This window comes from Gossypium hirsutum, chromosome D10, assembly GCF_007990345.1.
Source record: "Gossypium hirsutum isolate 1008001.06 chromosome D10, Gossypium_hirsutum_v2.1, whole genome shotgun sequence".
NCBI classification, from domain to species: domain Eukaryota; kingdom Viridiplantae; phylum Streptophyta; class Magnoliopsida; order Malvales; family Malvaceae; genus Gossypium; species Gossypium hirsutum.
In genome coordinates this window covers 37,593,489-37,620,720 of record NC_053446.1, presented here as the reverse complement: position 1 = coordinate 37,620,720, position 27,232 = coordinate 37,593,489, and the positions used below count along the sequence as shown (strand labels likewise).

Below are 27,232 nucleotides of genomic sequence, written 5' to 3'. Positions count from 1 at the left end.
TTAAACCTAAATGGTTTTACGTTGTGACTTACCATACTCGAATTCAGAGATTATATTGGGCGTGGGTGTTACAAGTTTTGGTATCAAAGCTAAGGTTGAGCCGATTCTCAAAAATTGAAAGTTATGTCATGCCTCGCCATGCATGATACATCTCTGGCTTAGTCCTGTAATTTTATCTAATCTGAATTTTATTGTAGTTGTTAAAGAAAATCTCAGAAGGATCAAGAGAAGTAATTGTTGAGGAGATTGAAAGCCATGTACCTCTAGCTTAGGAGAAAACTCCTACAACTAATCTAGCTGCTATTGGAAATGCTTTTCAAAATGTCTTCTTCACCATGATGAGTCAGATGTTTGACCAGTTCATGGGGACAACTCAAGCACCCTAACCTCTGCACTCTTAACCAAAAATAGTATAACCAATGCCTCATGTACCTCTAGTACCAACTGTAACCCAATCCAAGGGTGATCCGGTGAGAGAAATAAGAAAAAGAGGCACCAAGGAATTTATGGGAGACAAAGATGATGATACCACAGTGGCAGAACAATGGTTATCATGCATCTTTAGAGTATTGAGGAGTTAAAGTGCATGACGGTGGATAGCCTCTTGTGTGTAGTCTCCTTGCTAGAGGGGGATGCGTATCAATGGTGGTAAATGCTAACAAGTGTGACCCTTGAAGAGTTGATAGATTGGGAATTCTTTTTGGAGAAATTCCAAGAAAGGTATGTGAACTAGATGTACGTTGAGTTGATGAAAAAAGAGTTCTTGTATGTCAAGCAAGGACAAATGTCAGTGATAGAATATGAACGGGAGTTTGTTAGACTCAGTCATTATGCAAAAGATATGTTTTAGATCGAGAAAGCTTTCTGTGTGAAGTTTGAATAGGGCTCAAGAGATGAAATTCGCGCCCTAGTGGCAACATTAAAATGTAAAAGTTTAGTGGCCATGACAACCAAGACTCACAAAATAGAGATGATAGTTCAAAAGAAGAGTAGGGTGTATGACAGAGAAAGATTGAAGTGTGGATTTACTAGTCCACCACTCACGTTGAATTTTAAGAAGCCGAAAGATAGAAGCTAGGACAGATTCACAACCTATGAGTTTCAGGCGAGATGGAGGTGGTTGACAACCTACCTCGATGGCAAGTATAGGTGGATCTAGAATGATGAGGAATTCAATTTACGAGCACTGTGGAAGAAATCATAGAGAAGAATGCTAGAGGCATACTGGAGCTTGTTTTCGGTGTGGGTCTTTAGACCATCAGCTTAGAGGCTGTCCCTCCAAGATTAAGGTGAACAATCTACGCGTAGGCCTCAAAATTTTTAGCAAGAAGCGAGATCAGGTGTGGCAGTAAAACTAGGATCAGTTTTGGGGGCTTCAAAAAAGAGTTTCACCAAGCCCAGCTCTAGAGTATCTGCCAGAGCATATGTGATGAAAGTCAAAGAAGAGGTTGATTTTCCAGAGGTTATAACGAGTAATTTTTCCTTTCTTGGAAACAACATTCATGCATTAATAGATCCGGGGGCAGCCCATTCATACATCTGCACTAAAGTCATATAAGGTTTGAATCTTGAAGTTGATTATTCTAAGACAAATGTATTACTAACCAACGCTCTTGGTCAAAGTACGATGGTTAATAGAGTTATTAAGAACTATCCATTGATTTGTGGTGAACACATCTTTTTGGTGGATTTGTTGTTGTTAAGCTTTCATGAGTTTGATGCTATTCTCGAGTTAGATTGATTGACCAGACATAATGTTGTAGTTGACTATCGAGCTGGTGGTGTACGTTTGTTGACTATAAAAGGCAAAGATGTGTTGATGCTTGGCGTACAGACCAGTTTGGCGAGTAGAATAATGTCTATAGTATCTGCCAAAAACTTATTGGTTAAGAGTGTAGATGCTAACTTGGCGTACATTATGGATTCCTCTGAATCAAGAAGCGTGGCTGATCATGATGAGCACTTAAGGATTGTGCTAAGAACTTTACACGAGAACAAGTTGTACGCCAAATTCAGCAAATGTGAATTTTGCCTAATTGAAGTTCATTTCCTTGGTCATGTTATTTTTATTGAAGGTATTAAGGTAGATACTGATAAAGTTAAAGCCGTGCTTGATTGGAATACACAAAAGAACGTTACTAAGGTACGCAGCTTCTTGGGTTTGGCAGGTTACTACAGAACGTTTGTAAAAGGATTCGCCATGTTGGCGACACCTCTCACGCGGTTGTTAAGGAAGAAAGAAAAGTTCAAATGGACAAAGGCTTGTCAGAAAAGTTTTGATAATTTGAAAGCTATTCTAATTGAAGCTCCTATCTTAGCCCAACCAGAATCTAGTGTGGAGTATACTGTGTTCACGAATGTATCTCTTAATAGGCTAGGATGTATGCTTATGCAAAGAGGAAAGGTTGTGGCATATGCATCTCGCCAACTCAAGCCACATGAAAAGAATTATCCAACTAATGACTTAGAGCTTGCAGTAGTAGTATTGACACTAATGATTTGGAGACATTACCTTTATAGGGAGAAATGTCGTATGTTTTCAAACCATAAGAGTTTAAAGTATCTGATGATGTAGAAGGATTTGAATTTGTGCCAACAATGTTGGATGGAGCTTCTAAAAGATTATGATCTGGCAATTGAGTACCATCCTAGAAAGGCTAATGTGGTAGCAGATGCTTTAAGAAGGAAGATTGTTGCAGCTTGTGGAAACACAAAAATATATAGACTTTTTGTACCATTTTTAACTCAAATTCATGCAATCTCGTAGTAATTCTTGTTGAAAAATATAATATAATTCTAAAATAATTAAATTGTACTTAAATTATTAACATATTTAATTTTAATTAATTTTGATAAATTTTTATTTATTTTCGACAGATTCACACAAAGGGTGAAAATTGGCTCCATAGACAGTGTTAGAAGCACAAAATCAAGGAGCGATTTTTGAAGCATCAAGGCGAATTAATTTTTCAGCCTAAAATGGTCCAAATTATGAATATTAATTCATAATATAATTAATTTTAATTATAATCCAATTTATTTTGGGTTAAATAATTAGTATTAATTAAATTATGAAAGGAGACCCAGTTGTGCTGAATTGAGAAGACCAATCCAATCAAGCAAAAGGTGTAACACCCCGAATTTTGGGCCTAGAAGAAATAGGTTTTGAACAAGGGAACAGTTAGGAGACTGCACGTAAATATTTAGTTGTGCAAAGAAGTGACATAAATGAATGTCTGCTTCAGTGGTTAAGTGATTTAGGAGTGTTTGGAAGTGTCTAAGAAGTCAAGGGTTCATGCCTTGGCTTATGCCAAATTTTTATTTTAAGTGAATAAAATCCTTGGATCTAGATAGTAGGTTCTTAAATTATTATGGTTAAAATATGATACAAAGGAGTTGTTGGTCTAGTGGTAAGGGGCGTGTGGAGTGTACATGGGGTCTAAGGTTTGAGTGGTGGTGCATCAAAAAGGGAGTATTTATTTTGCTACCTAATTCGTGTGGGTGGTAGAGTTGGATTGAAATACCGCTAAATGGAGTTTGAATTGGTCATGGAGAGATTTGAGGAGGGATATTTGGAGAGATTTGAGGAGAGAATATTGGGATTTGGTGAGGTTGTTGTTGTGGAGAGATATATATCATCTCATTTGTTCCTTGCTCTCGATGGGAGATCGGTGAGGTTTTCAAGGTTTTCGTAGCTTTCTCCAACCTGTATTGCTTCCATTCCTAACTGGTAGTGGTCGAGGTTGATTGACACATTGCGTGGGAACCAAGGGTGCGATCATTGATTTTCAGAATAAGAGTGTTTGAAACGAAGGGAATCTGCAAATCGCATCAGGTGTGTAACTACCCCACTGTAACTGTAGAATGACAAAAGCTGAAAAGTTGAAATACGGCGTTGAGACCACACGAGTGTGCGATCGCTCGTGTGGAAAGCCAAACATTCGAATCATGGGCGATAAATTGTAGAGGCCTCCATGAGCATTTTCATGGGCTTAGGCCGTAATGGGCCACATTAGGCCGAAATGGGTCGTGTGGGCTCAATGGGCTTGTGGGCCTCACATGGATAAAATCCACGATTTGTGGCAAATTCTGGACTGGGTTGTGTAGATCTCATAACCGTGGTGAAATCTGGGCTGAACGGCCCACACGAGCGTGTGGGCCCACTTGGGTCGAGTAATGGGTCTTGGGCCCATTTACACTATTATGACCGAAATACCCCTATAGAGTAGAATGATCAAAATGCCCTTATAGGATAAAATGACCTGAATACCCTCATAGGGTAAAATGACTGAAATACCCCCATAGGGTAAAATGACCGAAATACCTCCATAGGGTAGAATGACCGAAATACCCCCATAGGTTAAAATGACCGAAATACCCCTATAGGGTAAAATGATCGAAATACCCCCATAGCATAAAATGACTGTTATACCCCTAGGAGATGAAATGACTGTTATGGCCTTATGTTATGTATGACTGATTTGCTCTATGATATGTATGACTATGACTGAGCATGACATTTTGCATCCACGTATGATATTATGTCACGATATATTACATGGGGATGTGTTGTTATATTTGGAGAAAGTGCATCGTACTGATAAGGTTGCACGGGTCGCCCAAGATGACTATAGACCTACTGATGGCTTATGTCGTTTATTTTACTGGCAGCTTTGCTGTAATACTGTTTAGTGCCGCAACCGGTGCTAACCTTGGTGTGTCTGGCTGGGTGGGTCAATTTTATCCCCACATGGTATGTTTGGCGGAATGGAGTGGTGTGTAGATGTTGGATTGGGTAGGATTTCTAACTGCATATATGCACTGATTAATGATTTTGTACTATTACTGCATCGATTAATGATATTACATACTGTTCGTTGTATGACTGATATCTGTGACTATTATAGGCCGAAATCCTACTAATTATTGGCATTGTAATGGGCTCAAGCCTAATCGTTTACTATTAGGGGAAAGGGTTTAGGCCCACACTGAACTGAACTGTTACTGTAATGGGCTTAGGCCCAAACTGCATTTATCTGCTGTTTAATTGACTGTTTGCTTGTTAGGGGTTTACACATTGAGTTTTCGTAAACTCACCCCTCTGTTTAACTATACAGGTAATCCCTAGTTATAGGCGGGTCGGTGCTGCAAGGGACTCGATGATGGCCACACAACCGTATCAGCTTTCATTTTTAGCTTTTGATTTATAAGTAACTGGATTTGGGTATTTTTATGTAAAAAGGCCTATTTAAAGTTATAAACTTTAAATTGAGGTTTTTATTTACTTAGTTTGATATAAACTGCTAGTTGTAAAAAAAGACGGGCTTTCAAAAAGTAACTGTTTTCAAAGACACCACATTTTCGTAACATTTCCTAAAAAATAACTTTTGCAATAAATGAGATTTTGGAAAATTTATAACGTTTTAAAAGTGATTAGCTTTTAATGATGCACGCTTGGAAATGAACAATCCGTTTTGGAATCACCGTTTAATAACAAAATGATTAATTGATTTTAAGGATTTCAATGACTACAAGTTTTACACTAAACACCTCAATGTGACACTGCTAGATTCGGTCGTAACTTCTAGGCTGGGTGTAGGGTGTTACAAAAGGGCTGCCCAAAACCGTCCAACAAGCTGGCCTTATCAACTCAAATTAGTTGATTATTTGACTTGAAAATCAGCCCTTGAAGTTTCCTTGAAATTTCATTCAAACCCCTCTACTTATCAAGGTTTTGTAGATTTGCCCTTAGCTAAATTTAGCAAGTTTGAAACCTTCAAACTTGCCACATGTTTGGCTAGCTAAGGGGGGTCTATGGCTGCTAATTTTTTTTTTCTATTTTTAGCAGCCAATCCCACCTATAAATATCCCCTTTGCTACTCATTTCAACTCACCTCTCACGCCTTTCATTCTACATTTCTCTCCCTTACACTTGCTTTTCTCTCTTTCATTTCCTATTTTTCCCTTCCATTCCCCTTGCCGATTTCCCTCTTGGAAACAATTCATTCAACCACCTTGGGTATTAGCATTCAAGTGCTTGTAGAAGCCTCGGTTCAACAAAAACGAGCGGAGAATGAGGAGCAGAGCAAACTAGTCAAGCTTCGGAGAAACACCAGATTTGGTTCTAGTTCCCTATCCTTTAACTTTTATTGTTATTGTTATGAATATATCTATGAATATTTGTTATGTTTTTATTCTAAATTTAATTAACATGGCTTAAATTTAATTCGTGTTAGGTTGATTGCATTTCATCCACTTAAGTTATTAAAATCATGTTTTTGTTGTTATAAGTCTAAATTGTTTGATTAAGTAAAACCATGATCATGTTATACTTGCACTACAATTGTGAGGTAATTAATGAATTAATTATTAATTGTATTGAAATTACAATTAATTGACACAATACTTAATTAGTGCATGTTTAATCTTCTAAGCTAGCTAAGGGTTAAATTAGCGACGGTATTAAATGGTACATTAGCCTTGCATAACTTGTAAGAATTTTGTGATTAAATTGTTTCAATGTAGGTATATATTGTTACCTCACTTAATATTTTACTTGCGTATTAGAATTGATTAATTGTTTGAATTGACATAGTGATATGTTTAAGAGATTAGTTAATTTAGTAAGTCTATATGTGCTATAGTTAACAAATTACCAAGTTGCCGTGAATTTATTCATAATAACATGAACATTGTTTTGGTAATATTAAGTTAAGAAATGTAATTAATCTAACACAATTATGTCATCTTGATTAAATTCATCTTTTGAAATCGTGCATTGGAACTTTTATTTTTATTTTATTTTATTTTACTTAGTTAAATTTTAGTTTTTAATTACTTCCTCAAAATCAAAATATTTTTTTAATCACCAAAGTGTTTGGATTTCATTTCATAAATATTTTTCTTAAATAGTCCATGTCTTATTACTTGTTGCGATTGTGTACACTTGCACATTTCCATCATTCCAAGTTTTTGGTGTCATTGCCGGGGACTGTTTTAAAAGACATTATTTGTGAAGTTGTTACTTTTGCATTTTGGTCTATTCTTTTTTGTTAAATTTTAATTCCAATAATTTTTGTGTGTATTTGTTTTAGGTGTTTATGAGTATTGATCAAATTATTGACTTACTCCTCGTAGACCCTAAAATTGAAAGAACTTTTAAACAAAGGAGAAGAATAGCGAACCAAAGAAGGATCGAAAAGATGAATTTCGAGAATCAAAACCAAAATCAAGGAGGAGCATTCACTTATAATACTCACAATCCGATTATTGTTGCTGACGACAGGAACTGTGCCATTCGAAAATATGCCATTCCTTTAATCAACGAGCTCAATTTGAGTATAAGAAGGCCTAAAATCGAGGAAAAAAATTCAAGTTGAAGCCTATCATGTTCCAAATGTAGCAAAATATGGGTCAATTTAGTGGGATTCCTACTGAAGATCCGCATCTTCATACTTAAAGTGTAAAATGATGAAAAAGGGAATGATGAGTTGAATTGATGTTTTTATTTAAGCTAAAGATAGTAAATGCAATAGAAAGTAATGAAATGCAAATGAAAATAAGAAAAATTGAAGTTACTTAAAGCATGAAACTGGGGAAATTTAACTCAAACTCTTAAAAGAAAATAATAATAAAATACTATAACTCCTAATCTTATTTTAAAAACAATATCCATTAATATATAATATAAAGTATATTAACATATTACTTGATATTATCTTATTTATTAGAAATAAAACTCTTAAATAAAATATTAAACAATTCCAATCCTATACAAAGTTGATAGCAATTAATATATATTATATGAAATATAATTATATATTAGTTGTTATCATCTTATTTATTAAAAATTTAAAACCTTTATTTTAGCTAGTTTTAAAAATATGTATAGAAAAAGACAGCTAAATTTAATGTTTACAAAAATGACATCCAATAGTTAGAAATTATTCAATTAATTACCTAGACATAAGGATAATTTGAAAATTAAGCTGCAAACTAAAACTTGGACAAAATTGACCCTTTTATTTGAAAAGTTAAAAAAATATTTTGTCACTTAGGAAATATTTTCTTGAAAGATTTTGTTAAAATCAATTTCCAAGAAAGATTGGAGGGGTCGTAAGCGGTCCCACTAAAGTTCCAATCTCCTAGAAAAAATTTATTTTAACATACTAATCTAAAAAACATATATAGCCTAAGTATTTTATTAAAAAGAAAAATAAAAATTTAAGTATCGAGTAAAATGGACAAGGTTTTATCCCGCTTAAATTTATCCCCCAATAATGTTTCAAGTGCTGAGTGTTAACTCTAAAATTACCTCCCTTACCGTGAAGTTCAACAACCTGATATGGGAAGACTTGATGAATAGAGAATGGGCTGGATCAACGTGATTTTAACTTACCAAGAAAGAACCTTTATCTAGAATTGAACAACAAGACTTGCTAACCTGCTTCAAATTCTCAAACTCAAATGTGCTCGTCATGCCATGTTTTGAATCTCTTCTTAAGTAACTTGGCATTTTCATATGAGAAAGTTCGGAATTGTTCTAACTCATTAAGTTGAAGCATCTGTTTCTCTTTAACAAGCTTGAGATCCAATTTGTGTTGTTGGAAAGCCTAATAGGCTTTATGTTCTAATTCCAAGGGCAAGTGACAGGCTTTCCCAAAAACCAACCGATAGGGGGACATCCCTAAAGGTATTTTGTATGCTGTCCTGTAGACCCATAAAGCGTCATCCAATCTTCTAGTCCAATGCTGCCCATTTGGACAAATTACCTTCTTGAGTATACCTTTTATTTCTTTATTTGCCAGTTCAGCTTGCCCATTTGTCTATAGATGGTAAGCTGTAACAACCTTGTGCTTCAATCCATGTCTATTAAGCAACTATTTAAACCATTTGTTCATAAAGTGGGATCCCTCATCACTAATGATAACACTAGGAGTTTCAAACCTTGTGAACACATGTTTCTGCAAAAACTTCATTACAACCTTGGCATCGTTCTTCAGATATGCCTTAGCCTCAACCCACTTATATACATAGCCTACTGCTACCAATATATACTTGTGACCAAAAGAATGAGAAAATAGGCCGAGAAAGTCAATACCCCAAACATTAAATAATTCTACCTCAATGATGTTTGTTCAGGGCATCTCATTTCTGTTGGTGATGTTCCAAACTTTTAGCATCGATCACAACTTTTTACGTAGACATATGCATCTTTGAATAGAGTTGGCCAAAAGAATCCGACTTGCAATACTTTTGCCATAGTACGTGAACCTCTGATGTGTCCCCCACTTGGAGCTACGTGACAATGATATAGAATTTCATGAATCTTATTTTCTGCCACGCATCTCCTAATCATTTAATCTACGCACTTTTTAAATAGGTATGGCTCTTCCTAAAAATAGTACTTCACATCGTGAATTTTTTTTTCTTTTGTTGATACGTCATGTCAAGCGACATCAAACCACAAGTTAAGTAGTTAGCAAAATTAAAAAAACCAAGGGGTCTTATGGACATGATTTACCTTGAGTATGTGCTCATCTAAGAATGTCTCCTGGGTGGGTGTAAGCAAAAAATTCCTTATAGTTCCAATCTGGATAAGTGATCTGGTACCTGGTTTTCTACCACTTTTCGATCTTGAATTTTTAGATTGAGCTCTTGGAGTAGAAGTACCCATCGAATCTATCTCGGCTTAGCATCTTTCTTGCCAAGTAAGTATTTAATTATCGAATGATCCGTATAAACAGTCACTTTGGTACCTACAAGATAAGATTGAAACTTGTCAAAAGGAAATACAATAGCAAGTAACTCTTTCTCTATTACTGTATAATTTAGTTGAGCTTCCGTCAGAGTACGAAGATGGGATGAAAAACCTTGTTCCTTTACTGACCCATCGCAGCTCCAACCGCGAAGTCACTTGTGTCACACACTAACTCAAATGGAAAATCCCAATCTGGTGTAACAATAATTGATGCCAAAACTAACCGATTCTTTAGGTCACTAAAATCTTTCAAACATTCTTCATCAAATTTGAAGATTGTGTCCTTCTCCAATAATTTGCATAAGGTTTTAGCAATTTTGGAGAAGTCTTTGATGAATCATGGATAGAATTCGGCATGTCCAAAAAACTCCTAACACATTTTACAGATGTTAGAGGTGGGAGTTTCTCAATAACATTCTCAATAACATCTACCTTGGCTTTATCTACCTTGTTTTGTTATATGGTGCATTAGAATAAGACCTCGTACCATGAAATGACAATTTTCCCAGTTGAGTACAAGGTTTGTTTCTTCGTACCGCCTTAGTGCCTTGGTTAGATTGGCTAAGTAATCGTCATAAGTGTACCATATCTGTAAAAATAACCATCATAAATCTTTGAAATGTAGCAGGTGCATTACATAAACCAAATGGTAAGCGTCTAAATGCGAATGTACCTTATGGGCATATGAATATTGTTTTGTGTTGATCCTCCGGTGCTAATGTGATTTGATTGTATCCTGAGTACACATCTAGAAAACAATAATAATCTTACCCTGCGAGTCTATCCAACATTTGATCCAAGAACGGTAAAGGAAAATGATCTTTTCTAGTCGCCTTGTTCAACTTTCAGTAATCTATGCAAATTCTCCATCCCGTAATTGTTCTGGTCGGTATTAACTTGTTATTTTTATTCTCTACGATCGTAATACCTCCTTTTTTTGGCACGCACTGAGCTGAACTTACCTATGAACTATCTGAGATGGGGTAAATTATACTCGTATCTAACCACTTAATGATTTCTTTCATTACCACGTCCTTCATAATGGGGTTCAGTCTCTGTTGTCCACCAATAGTCCCTTTCTTGCCATCTTCTAGGATGATTTTGTGCATGCACACGGATGAACTAATACCATGGATATCAGCTATAGTCTATCCAATGGCCTTTTTAAATTGTTTCAGTACTAGAATGAGTTTCTCTTTCTATTTTTCAATTAATTTTATCAAAAAAATCACAGACAAAGCCGAAGAGTTACCTAAATAAACATATTTTAAGTGTGAGGGAAGTACCTTAAGTTCTAATTTAGGTGGCTCTTCGATCGACGCTTTTGGTTGGACATAATCTCTACCTTCTAATTCTAATGATTCAAAGTGGGATTGTGAATTCCTCCCCCTCTTCGTCACTTGGAGGGTCTGCATGAAAACTTGTTGCAATTGCTCCTCAACAGAGATGAGTTCCCATTCTACAGCTAAATCCTCTATCTCAGATACTGCAGAACACTCATAAATTGCATTAGGAAATCACATAGATTTAAAAACATTGAATGTTACCTAATCGTCTTGTACACACATGGTAAGCTTGCCCTTCTGCACATCAATAAGGGTCATTCCAGTTGCTAAGAAAGGCTTTCCGAGAATGATTGACACCTCTTTATCTGTTTCAAAGTCAAAGATAACAAAGTCACCAGGAAAAATAAATTTTTCTACATGTACCACTACATCTTCGATATTTCCTTCCAGATGTACTAAAGAACAGTTTGCTAACTGAAGTGTAACCGTAATAGATCTAACTTCACCTATCCCTAACTTTCTAAATATAGACATGGCATCAAGTTGATGCTTGCATCCAAATCACATAATGCCTTACCACAATAAGTTGCTCCAATGTTGCAAGGTATGGTAAAACATCCAGGGTCTTTCATATTTGGGGGTAGTATATCTTGTAGATATGCATTGCATTCCTTCTTCAGAGATACCAACTTAAAATTTCCCAGTCTTTGTTTCTTGGACAGGATATCCGTCATGAATTTGACGTAGCTTGGAATCTGCTCAAGTGCTTGAACCAACGGAATGTTGATATGAAGTTACTTGAGTACTTCTAGGAATTTCTTAAACTAGACTTCTTGCTTCTGCTAGTGAAGTCTTTAAGGGTAGGGTGGTGGAGGATTTTCAACTGCACTTTTTTGTCATGGCACTTCCACATCTAACAAAGGTGTTAGTTTATAGGAGTTAGCTGGTTCAGGAATTACCTTATCGGATTTTGCATATTCTAGTTCTAGTGAAGCTGGAGTTTCAACACATGGTTGAACTTCCACCTTATGTTGAGCATCAGCTTGCTCTTCTTCAACTTCGACAATGTTAGGCGCTAACATTTTTCCGCTCCTCAATATTAATGCTTTACAATGCTCTTTCCCTAGATTTCTTGAATTCTCCATATCACTAGGCTAGGTGCCTTGTGGTTGGTTCCTAAGTTTTGTTACAAGCTGGCCCATTTGGTTTTCCAGGTTTTTCAATGTGGCTGCTTGGCTTTGGATTAAGGCATCATTTTTTGTTATGCATGACTTCAATAGGTTTTTCAAACTATTAGAAGGTTCAACTTAAGGTTGTTTTCTAAACTTTTTGGGTAAATACAGGTGGCTAGGTCGATCTAGGTTGTGCATAAGTGTTACTAGGTCTAGCCAGTTGGTTATTCCAAGAAAAATTAGGGTGGTTTCACCAAGATGGGTTATAAAAATTTGATTGCAGTCCTTACCTTACTCGATGCTGGTTCTAGTTACCAACGTAATACACGAATTCTGGGTTTGATGGGCATTCTTCAAACAAGTTCCCTTCCCCACAATAAACACAAGCTACATTTTCGAATTGATTCAGTGGTTGAGCTGTAAAATTATTAAACCCATTAGTAGTGAGAGCATTCACTTCATGTATTCCTATGACTCGTCTTCTTGGCGCTGCTCGATTGGTTGGCCATTGGTAATTGTTGCTGGCAATTCTCTTAATGATTTCATAAGCCTCATTATAAGACTTAGAAAGGAGAGCACCGTTAGTAGAAGCGTCTACTACCATTCTCTTGTGAGCATTGAGACCATTGTAGAATGTTTGTAGTTGGATGCAATGAGGGATTCCATAATAAGGGCACTTTCGTAACAATTCTTTAAACCTTTCCCATGCCTCATACAAGGACTCGTCATTCATCTGTTGAAAGGTAGTGATATCATTTTGTAACTTAGCGTTCTTGGTAGGTGGGAAATACTTCATGAGGAATCTTTCTACTAACTCTTGCCATGTGGTAATAGAATCTGGTGGCAATGAGTTCAACCAGGCTTAGTTTTTCCCTTAGTGAATATGGGAGTAACTTTAATCGTAATGCATCTTCAGATACTTCGACTAACTTGAAGGAATCACTCACCTCCATGAACAATCTTAGATGAAGGTGAGGATCTTTAGTAGGCATTCCACTGAATTGACCCAGTGTCTGAAGCACCTGTGATACGAGTCGCAAGGCCCAAAATCAAGCTCATGAACGTGATGGGCTCAAATTTCCTCAAGGCCCAATAACGCGGTCAAAGGCCAAGCAAATCTAAAAAGGATTGAATGAGACCATCCAAGAATTCATTACCAAGACCCTAAATGTGTACAGGACCGAAAAATAAAATAAAGATTCACTTTCTTATTTTCAAGAAAATCAAGAAACTGAATCTTGGTCCAATTTTGTTGTTTCAGACAATTTTAAGAATCAACAAAATCAAGATTTGAAATCTTGGAAATCTTGGTCCAAGAAATCGAATCTTGCAGCCAAGGCGCATTGGGTTTCATATACAAGCTTGAACGAGCCAATTTCGAGAGCAAATGGATCACAAGACCAAGTTCTTGAAAAAATGGCCCATTAAGATGTCTACAAGCCCATCCAGAAGTTTGGAAAGTAATTTAATTGAATATTAAGCCTAATTATCAAAGTGGCCCAAATTGTAAAATATTTAAACTATAGGTCCAATTTTAATAGGTGGATCATCATGTAAGAATCCAACCCAAGGAGCCTATTTAATTGCTTTGGCTAAATTCCCATTAAAAGTCCACACTTAGAATTTTTTTATTTTTTTATTTGATGAGTTGTCATGTTAGTTATTCCATTAGGGTTAGAAAAACTTACTTTGGGGGCTTATAAGTAGCATGGAAGCCCACCCTTATAGGCACATAATTGATTTATGTTTTTTTGAGTTAATAATAATTCTCTTTGAGATTTTCTTCAAGAATTGCTCTTGAGTTTCTTACAGAAACTGTTTTAACAATCTTTTAGATTGTGGGAATCATCTTCAAGCTTTTTCTTGCCAAGATATTTTTATTTGAGGGGGAATTTGAGCCATTGAAAGGAGTTGTGGATTCTTAATGTTTTCAAGGCTTCTTAGGATGTCATCTTCTCTTTTCTATCCTTAATTTATCGTTTCCTGCTTATTTAAGTTAGTTCTTGCTGTTTTAGCTTGCTAATTTTATTGGTTTTTGTTCTAGGTTAATGCTTCAAGAAAGACGTTCTCCTATCTTGATCTGTCAATAAACACATCAAAATTAGGAGTTTTAATATTTTCTTCTTGTTTCAAACATTCTTGCACAAAACAGTTTTCTTTTGTCTTTAAAATCACTTTTAACAAATCTGTTTGTATTTTGTTTTTCCAGATCTAGTTGGGGAGTTGTCTTGACGTCCATGGATGGTTTCTTCCCACCCAAGAAACCCTAATTCATTCTCTTTTGGACTCTTTACTAGCCGGTTCATCTTTCTTTTGTTTTAATTTTGTTTGACTCTCATTTGTGACAACTAATTTGTTTTCATTGTTTCTCATTTCAGTTTACTTTCGTCTAGAGATCTAGGATAAGTCTACAACTTGAACAAACTTTACGATCTCTTCCACATTCATCTGTCTCTTTCCATATCAATCTAGAATATCACTGGCTTCAGCTCAAATTGTTGTGCCTCGATTTCGAGTTTCCTAATACTAGAATTAAGCTTATGAAATAATGGCACGACATACTGTCTTAAGGCTCTATCCCTATCATCAGCAATAAGGATAGGATTTTGAGTATGATTTTCCCCGTTTCCTTGATTTTGATTTTCAAAGTTCATCTTTTCAGTCCTACTCTAAACTATTTATCTTCTTATATGTCGAAAAGTCCTTTCAATTTCAAGATCTACGGAGAGTAAGTTCATAATTCGATAAATACTCATAAAAATCTGATACAATCACAGAAAAATAATTAAATTAGAATTAAATAGAAAAATAAACCAACAGGCAATTAAAAATGTCACAAATAGTGTCTTTTAAAACAGTCCCCCGCAACGACGCCAAAATCTTTGAACGACAGAAATGTGCAAGTGTACACAATCGTAACAAGTAATAAAGTGACAAGTAAATGTCGAGTTATCGTACCCATAGGTACTGTGAAAGAAAAATATTTATGAAATGTAAAGTTAAACACTTTGGTGATGAAAACAATATTTGATTTGAAAAGGTGTTATGAAAACCAAAAAAAAAAATTAACTAAGAAAAAATAAAAAGTAAAAATATTCTAATGTGCGATTTCTAAAAGATGAGTTTAAATCAAGATGACATAAATGTATTAGATCAATTACATTCTGTAACCTAAAATTACTAAACTCATGTTCATGTTCTTACAAATAATTTCACGGCAACTTGGTATTTTGCTAACTAGTGCACATACAAACTTACTAAACCAATTAATCTCTTGAACATATTACTATGTCAGTTCAAATAATTAATCAATTTTCATAAGTAAGTATAAGATTAAGTGAACTAACTACATAGTCCTATATTGGAACAATATAATCACAATAATCTTACAAGTTATGCAAGGCTAATGTATCGTTTAATACTGTTGCTAATTTAACCTTTAGCTACCTTAAAAGATTAAACATGCATCAATTAAATATTGCATCAATTAATTACAATTTCAATTCAATTAATAATCAATTCATTTGTTACCTTAAAATGCAAGTACAACGTAGGCATGATTTTATTTAATTGAACAAATTACCAAGGCCCAATAACAACACAAACACGATTATAATAATTTAAGTGGACAGAATGTAATCTGTAACAACCTATTTTCAATAAATCAGAATATGGTTTGGGACCAAAAATCAGAAGCTGAAAAGATTTTATTTTATTATGATTTTATGGTCTACCACATGATAGTGTTACCGTATAAAAATTTCGTTAAGAAATTTTATCGTTTATATGTTCAATTTGATAAAAAGGATTAAATCGCGTAAAGTGAAAAAGTTGAGTTCTAATAGCTAAAGGTATTAAATAGCTATAGAACTTTAAAGTGGAGGTTCTTATATGGTAATTATTGCATAAATGAGTTAGTGGAAGATATTGGCTTGGCAATTTTGAAATTTGGTTTAGTTTTAAAGGTTAATTAGGTAATTAAGTAATTAAAGTCATAATAAATAAAACCGAACAAATTGTCATCTTCTTCAATTCTTTTTCAACTGAATATTAGAAAAATAAAAGCCATTTTTGGAAGCTAGGGTTCGACAACTTTGAATGCTCAATTGGTAAGTGATTTTTGTCCTGTTTTTAATGATTTCTATGTTTTTAAGATCGTTGTAGCTTAATCTACCTAGCCCGGGGACTAATTTGTGAAACTGTTAAACTGTTAGGGTTTTACCATTGATGAACATGCTTGAGTTTTGAAGTTTTATGATAGAATATAGATGGCTGTTGCAAGATAAAAAAACTTTTGTAAAGAGATTTTTTATAAAATTATCAATTAGGGGCTAAATTGAAAAATAAAAAATATTGTATGGTGAAATTGTGAATTTATGAAATATATGGGCTGCTACTAAATTGTATAAAAATTGGCTAGGCTTGGGTAAGGGTTAAATTGCATGATTTTCATTTTTCGAGCCTTGGAACTAAATTACAAAGAAATTAAAAGTATAGGGGAAAAATGACAATTTTTCCAAAAATATGTGTTGGACTAAATTGAATGATATATATTAAATTGAGTTAAATTTATCCGTATAGATCCAATCAGACCTTGTACAGAGTTAGATCGAGGCAAAGAGAAAATCTCAGATTAATCACCTCCGTATCTACGTATACATGTCAAGGTATGTTTGTGTAATTAAATTGAGTATTTATGTAACACCCCAAACCCGGCCTAGACGTTATGGCCGAATCTGACGTGTCACATCGAAGTGTTTCTCAAAGTTCAGACTTGGTGATAAAACTCGTTTCTTAAGTTTGGAAACCTCTTTAGTAATGTTTAACGGGACACTTAACCAAATGTTTGCCTTAATAAGTGCTATTATTATATTAAGTTGATTTAAAACGTGAAAGCATTTGAAAACTCTAACGTTTAAAGTCCGTGTCCTTGAAAACGATAATTATTTTAAAATTCATCTTCTCCTAAACTTTCAGTTTAAAATATGAAAGCAAAAGCCCAATTAAAAATTTAAACCAACTTAAAGGCCTTATTACATAAATAAAACCCATCTTATTATTTAAATTAGAATAAAAGCAAGTGTGATCGGTAGCAGTCGTGTGACCACCTCCGAGTCTCTCGCAGCACCGAATCGCCTAACGCTGAGGATTACCTGTACCGTTAAAAGGAGAGGGTGAGTTTACGAAACTCAGTGTGTAATCCCCTACCAAAAAGTCAGCATACAACATGTAGTAACAGTCTGGGCCTTAGCCCTAATTAGTAACATCACAGTGTGGGCCTTAGCCCGATACAGTAACAGTGTAGGCCTTAGCTTAATACAATAATAGTGTGGGCCTTAGCCCAATACAATAACAGTGTGGGCATTAGCCCAATACAATAACAGTATAGTGCAATAATGCAACCCATCCCAATCCAGCTAACACACCACTCCGTACCACCAACACACCATGTGGGGATAAAATCGACCCACCCAGCCAACACACCAATATCGTAGCAAAGCTGCTAGTAACAGTATCGCAGCAAAGCTGCCAGTGACAATATACTTGCTCCATAATAGTATCGCAACCCCATGCAGTATGTCATGTCATAAATCATACGTGTATGCAGTATCTCATATTTGGTAACAGTCGTGTATATATATCATAGAACAAATCGGTCATACACATATTTCAACTCCTAGGGGTATAACAGTCATTTTATCCAATGGGGGTATTTCGGTAATTTTACCTTTGAAGGTATTTAGGTAATTTTACCTTTAAGGGTATTTCGGTCATTTTACCATTCGGGGGTATTTTGGTTATTTTACCTTTCGAGGGTAATTCGATCATTTTACCTTTTGAGGGTAATTCGGTCATATTACCCTTTAAGGGTAACTCAGTTATTTTACCCTTCGGAGGTAATTCGGTCATTTCACCCTTTGGGGGTAATTCGATTATTTTACCCTTCAAGGCTAATAAATGACCCTTCGGGGGTAATTCAATGACCCTTCGGGGGTAATTCAGTCATTTTACCCTTCGAGGGTAATTCAGTCATTTTTCTCTTCAAAGGTAATTCGGTCATTTTACCCTTTAGGGGTAATAAATGACCTTTTGGGGGTAATTTGGTCATTTTACCCTTCAAGGGTAATTCAGTCATTTTACTCTTCGGGGGTAATTCGATCATTTTACCCATCGAGGGTATTTCAGTCATTTGCCCACAATTCACATGTTGGGCTTACCACTCGAGCGATCGCACACTCGTATGGACTCAAACGCCTTGTTATCGACTTTTCAGCTTTTCGTCGATCTACGGTTGTAGTGGGTGATTACACTCCTGATTTGTGAAACGCACCACGATCCACGAGCACCCAAAACTTACATTTGACCAAGAATCTTAATTAATCGCATACACAGTTACACAATCGATTAATCTCAAGTTATCACAATCGCCAACTTACCCCAACCTGATCGAGCAAAGAGGAACGGTTTGCCTATCCAAAGTACTCACCAACTTAAGACCTTTTGAGAGATTCCTAAGCACCAACAGTAACGCGCGAGAGAAATAACTACGAAAAGCAAGCTCCACGATTGGCCCCAAAAGAATGGGAGGATTCGGCAAATAGAGCAAACAAAAGGGAAAGAGTTGACTAGGGAAGAAACTGAAAAGATAAGGAGGATAAAGAAAAGAAGAGATGGGGGAAGAGGGGTGTAATATTCATTCACAAGGAGAGAGGAAAAGGTTTGGCTTAAGAAAAAGGAATAAATGGTTGGGGTTTTGGGCAAAGGAGAAAGAGGAAAAGAGCAACAAAGGTAGAAGGGAAAAGGAAAAGGAGATTTTGGCTAGAAGAAGAGAGGAAAGGGGAAGAGAGATTCGGCGAATAGCAAGAAGAAAAGAGAGAAGAAGAATAGAAATGAACTCGAGAACTTGGAAAAATCCGTACCAATCGCAAATAGGTAAACCAAAACTGACCAAAATTTTCAACTGCAAAAGAGGGAATACTCCCCAATACTGAAAGCTTTAGTAGCCTAAAGACCAATTCAGCACTAGCAATCCCCCTAGCCGAATTTCCTAGAGTGCCAGAGTCCAAATTTGGCACAACTCTTCCTCTCAGCAACTCCTCGATTTTCTCCTCAAATCTCTCCCCTTATCACTCCACCAATTTCTCCTCAACTCCCTCTATGACCAGTTCAAACTTTCTTCGACAGTATTTAACTCCAACTCTACCACTTACATGGCTCAAGCAGCAAAACAAATACCCCATTGCGCAACCCAAGACTTGAACCTCAGACCTCACAGTACACAACACACCACCTTGCCACTAGACCACAGGCTCTTTTTGTTGCATAAAACCAACAATAATATTTATAAAGCCTATAAACCAGCGTCCAAATTCATTTAAGGGAAAAATTAAAAATTCTGCAGAACTCAAGACTTAAACCCCTAACTTCTCAGACACTTCCAAACACTCTTAAATCACTTAACCACTGAAGCTGACATTCATTTATGTCACTTCCTTGCACAACTAATATTTATGTGCAGTCTCCTAACTGTTCTCTTGTTCAAAACCTATTTCTTTTAGGTCCAAAATTTGAGGTGTTACAATTCACCCCTCCTTAAAGAAATTTCGTCATCGAAATTTCCAATTATCAGATCAGTCACATAACACAGACTCCACCACTACACTTCCGCTACGCACTCTAGTTCCAAATTTGGTATATGGCCCAACGACGAGGACCCAACTCGAGCACCTCTACGACCTCTACCATGGCCTCTTGTACCTCATCCGCGTGTACCTCTTGTGCTCATATCAAATAACGTATTATCAGTTTAAGAAGTTTTATGCATCAGTTTGTAATTCCAGTAATTATTAATAGATGTCTCATGAAAAATAGTAACCAGAGTTTTGTTTTCGCAAATCAAGGTCTTCCTACAGTTTCAGTTTACTCTACCTAAAGAGTTTTAGTACAGTCCTACTATCTATGGTAGACTCTCAGTGTATTTCAGTTCAAGCAGTCTACAATATAAAGAAAACTTATGGATCTGACGCTGGAGACTCGGTGTGCCACACTTGTAAACCTTCCATAACACTTTAAGAATAGTTTTCTAAAAATCCAAATATTTTCAAAACCCATTCCATAGCCGAGTTTTGCAATCGGGCTCTGATACCACTAAATGTAACATCCCAAATCACTTAGCCATTAAAGCAAACAAGTAATTTGTGTCACTTCCTAGCACAATTAAATATTTATGTGCAGTCTCCTAACTATTCCCTTATTCAAAACCTATTTCTTCTAGGCCCAAAATTCAGGGTGTTACAATTTATATGTTTTGATTGAATTATATGTGTGTGATTTGTATAATTGCCATGTATTAATATCGATCGCATATCCGACGATGTACAAAAATTACTGAGTCCCATTTGAACTTTAGGAATTCGTAGGATACAAGTGATATGTCATTAGGGATTACCGATTCTCAGCTCATATGAGCTTACTGATTGCAGATCATGAGAGCTTACTGATTCTTAGCTCGTATGAGCTTACCGATTCACAGTTCGTATGAGCATACATGTACATGAATTAATAGATTACTGCTTAGCACACTATGTGTGAGCTATCCTGAGTATCCAATGATATTCTAAATGGTTCAACAGGCAATGTTTTGTTATGAGATGATATGAGTTCGATACGAACTATTACAGTTATTTGCATGAAATACATGGAAATGACATTACATGATATATTGGAACATGAAATGGATGATACATGTATTTGAAACTTTCTTAGTTGTTGTGTTCATCCATGTTTATTGGCTATTATATGTGTTTTACATGGTTAACATATTGGTGAATACATGTGCTTAGGCAATTGGCCAAATTGAGTTGGGATATGCTATATTTACTTACCTAAATTGTGACTAAAATGGTAAGCTAAATTCTATGTTATACGAACTTACTAAGCTTAAATTCTTACTCTGTGTTATTTTTCTGTTTTATAGTAAACTAGAAGCTTGTTTGGGTTAGAAGCTTGTCGGAGCTATATCATACTATCCATCGGCTCTTTTAGTAGTTTTGGATGTTTAAATTTTGTTATAATGGCATGTATAGGTTATTTTGGCCAATGTTGGCCTGTATGTTTTGTTGTGATTATGGCCACTTATTTGGCTTGTGGTTGGTATATTTGGGATGTGTATAAGTTGTCTTAATATGGTTGATATGTGGTGTCCATTGTGGTTGAATTATGGAAGATGAAATAGTTGTTCAATGTGCACATTAGATATGTTATAAGGTTTGATGTGAATTTGTAACGCCCCAAAATTTCTAATTTCATTATTGTGAAAATATGACACAAATATCTGTCTACTTCAGTGGTTAAGTGTTCTGGATGTGTGTATGAGGTCCCAAGTTCAAGCCTTAACTTAGACGAAATTTGGTATTTTTATGAATAATGCCTTATCTCTGGTCAGTAGGCTTATAGTTAAAAGTTGGTAAAAATATATCAGAATGGGCCTACTGGTTTGGTGGCTAAGGCGTGTCTTGGTGGGTGGGAGGTCTAGAGTTCAAGTCCTTGCGCGAGCAAGGGAATTATTTTTTGTTGCTTGGCTGTGTGGGGTGGTGGAGTCCTAGTCAAATTGAAATTTCGAATAGTGGAGTTGTTGTGGGAGGTTAGGGAGAGAATTAAGAAGATGAGTTGCCAGATTTTTAGGCATTATCTTTTTATTTAGTTTCTTGTCAAATTTCGGACTCTTATTCACCTTTCTAATGTTTTCTCTTTTCTCCCCCACTCTTAATTTTCGGTTTTCCTCTTTTTTCTAAATAATAAATCCTTGCTGCTGAATTTTCTTTGAATTCCCCTTCCGTTTTCGTTGTCTTTCTTCATCTTCTCCCCTTTGTGCAAGCGTGCAATTGTGTTGTACGGTAAGTTTTTGTTTTATTAAACTCAAATGTTACTCTAGATAAGGGATTAAGGGGTGTTTTGTTGACTGTTTAGGATTCGATCGTGAGGCTGGAATTAATATTCATCGATTTGACTCGAAGTGGTGATCGTTTGGTAACCATATAGGGTAAGCGTTTTCTTGTGTTATTTGGGTGAGTGGTTTTGGCTTTGAATTCATTCTTAACTTTGTTGAACTCTTCATTAATGAGGAATGGTTATTTTTATAGTAGCGAATCGTTTCGGTTCCTATCTCCCTCGTGTTGAGTAGTGGTGGAATTGTGTGAAGTTAGAAGGTTTTGGTGATCTCGGGATTGTGTAAGCAGCGAAAATGATACATGTGTGTACCTGAAACGTAGAAAATAGGATTCGATGAAAAGCCAAAATTGCTTGTTGTCAAGAAATAAGAGAAATAAGAGAAAATGATGCGAAAAATTGTAGAGAAAGGAAATAAGGGTGTTATAATCTTGGAAATCAACATTTTGCATTAAAATAGTTTTGGAAAGCAGCAGTTGTCTAACTTTGAAAAATCATCTAAAATAGTGGAAATTGAGTTAGAGGTTGAATAAATTATGAAATTAAATTTTGTTGAGTCTGGTTTTTCATGGAAGAAATAGTGTAAGCAATGAAATTTTAAGTTATGAGATATAATTAATTTTGTAAGACAAGGTGAGAATGGTTTTGGGTTCCCCTGTTCTGATTTTGGAAAATCATCAAAAATTGTAAAAAAATAATTAGGGGCTTAAATTATACGTTTAAATCCTTAATGAGTCTATTTTCAAGAGAAACAAACGGAAACATCATCAAAATTTCGTACTATGAGATAAATAATTTTTAGTAAGAAAAGGTTGAAGCTATCAAACAGCAGAATATGGATAACTTTGAAGATTTTACTGTACTTATTTGATAAGCTATAAATTCTGAAAATTTTATGGTAGAAAGGTATTTGAGTCTAGTTTTGAAAACATCAAGCGGATCTTAATTTGGAATTTTGTAGCTCAAGATATAAATAATTTAGTGACAATGACTCAAGTAGACAGCTCTGAATGATCATATAAGTAAATAGTGAAAAAAATATGAATATTTAGCTAGCATGGGTTCATTAAAAATGGATCACACGGCCAAGGCCAATTTGGGCCGAGTGGGCCACACGGGCACACACGGGCATGTGGGCCCATTATTATCTAAATGATTCTAAGGTTGCACAGGTCGGCCAAGTTGACTGTGAACCTACTATAAGGTTAGTAAGCACTACTTAGACCCCTAAATGTGTGAAATTGACTGAATGATATTTGTATTGATCATGTCAATATCTGAACTGAATATATATACTGAAATTGCATAATATCATTTCATCCATGGTATGTTGCATTGCATTGGGTTGGGGGTTGTTATAATATCATATACTGAAATTGCATAATATCATATCAGGAAGTGTATTGAAAGGCTTTAAGTCTAATTTACTGGTAGCTCAGCTGCAAACTACTATTTTGTGCCGCATTTGGTACTACTTGGAGTGTAGCGATGGGTGGGTTGATTATATCCCTACATGGAGTGTAGGGTTGGACAAAGATGGTGTGTAGAGGCTGGATGAGTAGGATTTTGCTACTGCATAACTATTACTGCTACTGATGCTGTGATGGGCTAAGGCCCTACTACATTTTTTACACTATAATAGGATGGGCTAAGGCCCAAACTATCACTGATACTGAAAAGGGCTTGGGCCCAAGACTACTCAACTGTGCACTGTGAATACTGATTGTTTGTTTGTTTCTGTGGGATTACACACTGAGTTTACGTAAACTCACCCTTTTTGTTTAATGTGCACAGGTAATCCTCAGACTTAGATAGTTCGGTGCGACGGAGGACTCAGCGATGAGCACAGTAATTTTTGGACTTCATGGTTTTTAATTTATGTTTTATGATTTAATTATTATTGATTATTTGGGTTGTAATTTAAGGACCCTCTGGGACTTTGGTTTTAAATTTTGGGTTTATATTTATTTATTTTACTTTATGGATTTATACCTGCTGGTCGTAGGAAATTCGGTTTTCAAAAAGTTGAAGTATTTTCTAAACGCATTATCAGATAGACTGTTTTACTAAAGCTTCCGCAACGAGGGATGTTTCAAAACAAATGTTTTAAATGAATAAAGATGTCTTCCTAAGTTCTAATAAATTTTTACTAAAGATAATAACATGGAATGTTTTCAACGTAACAACAAGGTTTCAAAAATACTATCCTGTGACATTGCCAGATACAACCATAATGTCTAAGCTAGGTTTGGGGTGTTACAGAATTGGGGCTTTGTTGTGGAAGGTATATATGTATATTGATGCTAGTTTAGAATAGTATATTTTGTACAAATTGGGAAGTTTTGGTATGTTTTGGTAAGTAAGCTAAGGGGCATGAAATGATGCAAATTTCTTGGAAGGTTGTTGGCTTATTTGGTCCAATTGTGTACATAATTATACATGATATGAATTGTCATTTGTGGTGCCTAAGGGCATATTGGTTGTATGTGAATATACCATATGTTTCAGTCTTGATTATACTTTTCTTGGATTCCTTAATATGGCTTGTTTATATGCATAATGTTGGATGTAGGTTTATGACAAATTGGGTGAGAAATATGGCTTGTAAAATGACCTATTTTTGTCCAGACGGGCAGAGAGACGGGGATGTGTCTCATTCGTGTGTCACACACTGCCAGGAAACACGGCCGTGTGTCCCCTGTAGCTTTCAAAGGGGTTGCAAGTCAGGCTATTACATGGCCTAGCATATGGGCATGTGAGGTTACTTCAAAGGGTACACAACCTAGCACACGGGCGTGTGGCCCAAGTTAGTGAGTTACACAGGTACAGACACGGGCTAGGACACAGCAGAGTGTCCTTATTTTGAATGCCCACACTACCTGGCCACACGACTGTCTAACCTTTACAGCTTTGAAATTTTTCAATATTTTCCAAAAAGTTCTCTAAGTTTTTGATTTAGTTCTGACTTGTTTCTAATGCATATTTTGGGCCTTGAGGGCTCGTATATGAGACAATATGTATTATTTTGATTGGTTTTTTATATGAATATTGATATGTTATGAAAAGTTCAAAATTCTTTTTGTTTGTACTGTAAACTTTTGTAATACTTTGTAACCTTGTTCTGGCGATGGATATGGATTAGGGGTGTTACACAAACAATCTAACACAAATTAAATTTAAGTAATTTTAATTAAATAAAGAATAAAAACACAACAAATATTCATGTTCATGATCACAACATAAATAAGAAAATTAAAAAGAAGGGAACTAGAAAGCAAATCTAGTATTTCTCCGAAGCCAGACTAGTATGCTTCTCTCCTTCTCTACTTGTTTTGTTAATCTGAGGCCTTCACGGACACTTGAATGATGCTACTCCAAGGTTAATGAAAGCTATTTTTCAAGAGGGAAATCAACAATGGAATGAAACAAGAAAAATGGGAAAACAAATAAGGGAAAGGAAAAAAAAGTGAGTGAAAGAGAGAGATGTGTGGAAATGAATGATGTGTGAAATGAATAATAAAACAATTCATTTCATGCAATTTGGTCACTTTTTGACATTTTTACAAAATTACCCTTCAAATTTTACTTTTATTCAATTTAGTCCCTAAACCTAAAACATGTAAATTCGCTATTTTAAAATAAACTCATATTAGCTGAATATTCACTATTAACTTGTTTACTCATAACAAGCTGTTCACTTGAGTCATAGTCACTAAATTAATTATATCTTAAGATACAGAACTCCGAATTGAGATCTACAAATTTTTTGTGAAACTAGACTCACATATATTCTTACTGTAAAATTTTTAGAATTTTTGGTTTAGCCAATAAGTACAGTGTATTCTTTAAAGTTTCTCCTGTTTCACTATTTGACAGTTCCGACCCCTCTTCACTAAAATTAATTATCTCTTTGTAAAGAATTCAGATGATGTTCTCATTTGTTTATATTGAAAATAGACTCATTAAGTATTTTAAAATATAAATTATAACTGATAATTATTTTTGTACAATTTTTAATTATTTTTCCAAGTCAAAATAGGGGAACCCGAATTCATTCTGACCTTTTCTCACAAAATTTATTATATCTCATGATTTAAAATTCCATTACTTACATCGTTTCTTCTATGAGAAACTAGACACAATAAGATTTATTTCCATATTTTATTTATACTCTAATTCTATTTCCACAATTTATGGTGATTTTTCAAGTTTAACCTACTGCTACTGTCCAAAACTATTTTAGTGCAAAATGTTGATTACTAGGTGTATAACTCCCTTATTTCCTTTCTCTATAATATTTCCCATAACTTTCACTTATTTTTCTTCACTAATATATCAAGTACATAAGACCTTATATAAGAAAAATCTACTATAACATTATTTCCATGCTTTTTCAATAATATCAAACTTAAAAATATATTGAAATCTTGATGTTCTTACCCTGTGCTATTGATTTCAATCTTTAACTTGATTTTCTCTCTCCTCCAGCTTCTATTTCTTGAATATAACTTGATATTCTAACTCCCCATTGTCTCCTTGTTAGTCTTCTCTCTTGGAAGCTATGAAAATTCTTTTGATTTCTAGGTGAAAATGATAAATTTTTGGTGGAAGGACCAAATTGTAAAGAAAGCAAAACTTTCTTTCTTCTCCTCTCTTCTCACGTTAGTTGCATGGAAATATGGTGGAATGGATGATTCTTCATCTTCCATTTCTTATATATACTAAATAAAATACTAATAAAATAATAAAATATCATTTAAAAATCAAATTAAAATATTAATAAATTAATATTTATTTATTTAATTAATATAAAATATCTCGAACATCATCATTATCTTCTAGATTTCTCTCTCTTCTAATTGACCATTTTGCCATTTATAATCTTTAAAAATTTCATCCTTATGTCATCACTTAATTTGGTAAAATTATGATTTAGTCCCTCAAAATTCTTCACCTTTTCAATTTGGTCCTAATTCATCCATTTTCCTTAGTTTCTAGATTATTCCACCCTTAAAATATTTACACTATTGGTCCTTTAACTTTTTCATATTTACACTTTAATCCCT

The 27,232-nt window shown here is 35.0% G+C and overlaps 1 protein-coding gene and 1 non-coding gene across 2 annotated transcripts; both read left to right on the top strand.

The window, feature by feature from the left end:
- Positions 1 to 1,855: 1,855 nt before the first annotated feature.
- LOC107915472 (uncharacterized mitochondrial protein AtMg00860-like) lies at positions 1,856 to 2,575 on the top strand. Its single transcript, XM_016844630.1, has one exon. The coding sequence runs from the start codon at positions 1,856 to 1,858 to the stop codon at positions 2,573 to 2,575; it is 720 nt and encodes a 239-aa protein (XP_016700119.1).
- Positions 2,576 to 12,877: 10,302 nt separating this feature from the next.
- Positions 12,878 to 12,983, top strand: LOC121222770 (small nucleolar RNA R71). Its single transcript, XR_005920141.1, has one exon. It is a non-coding gene; the product is annotated as a small nucleolar RNA R71 (small nucleolar RNA).
- Positions 12,984 to 27,232: the final 14,249 nt, after the last annotated feature.

Excerpts from the sequence above, each read along its gene's own strand:
- LOC107915472 (XM_016844630.1), top strand. The coding sequence starts at position 1,856 with ATGTCTATAGTATCTGCCAAAAACTTATTGGTTAAGAGTGTAGATGCT.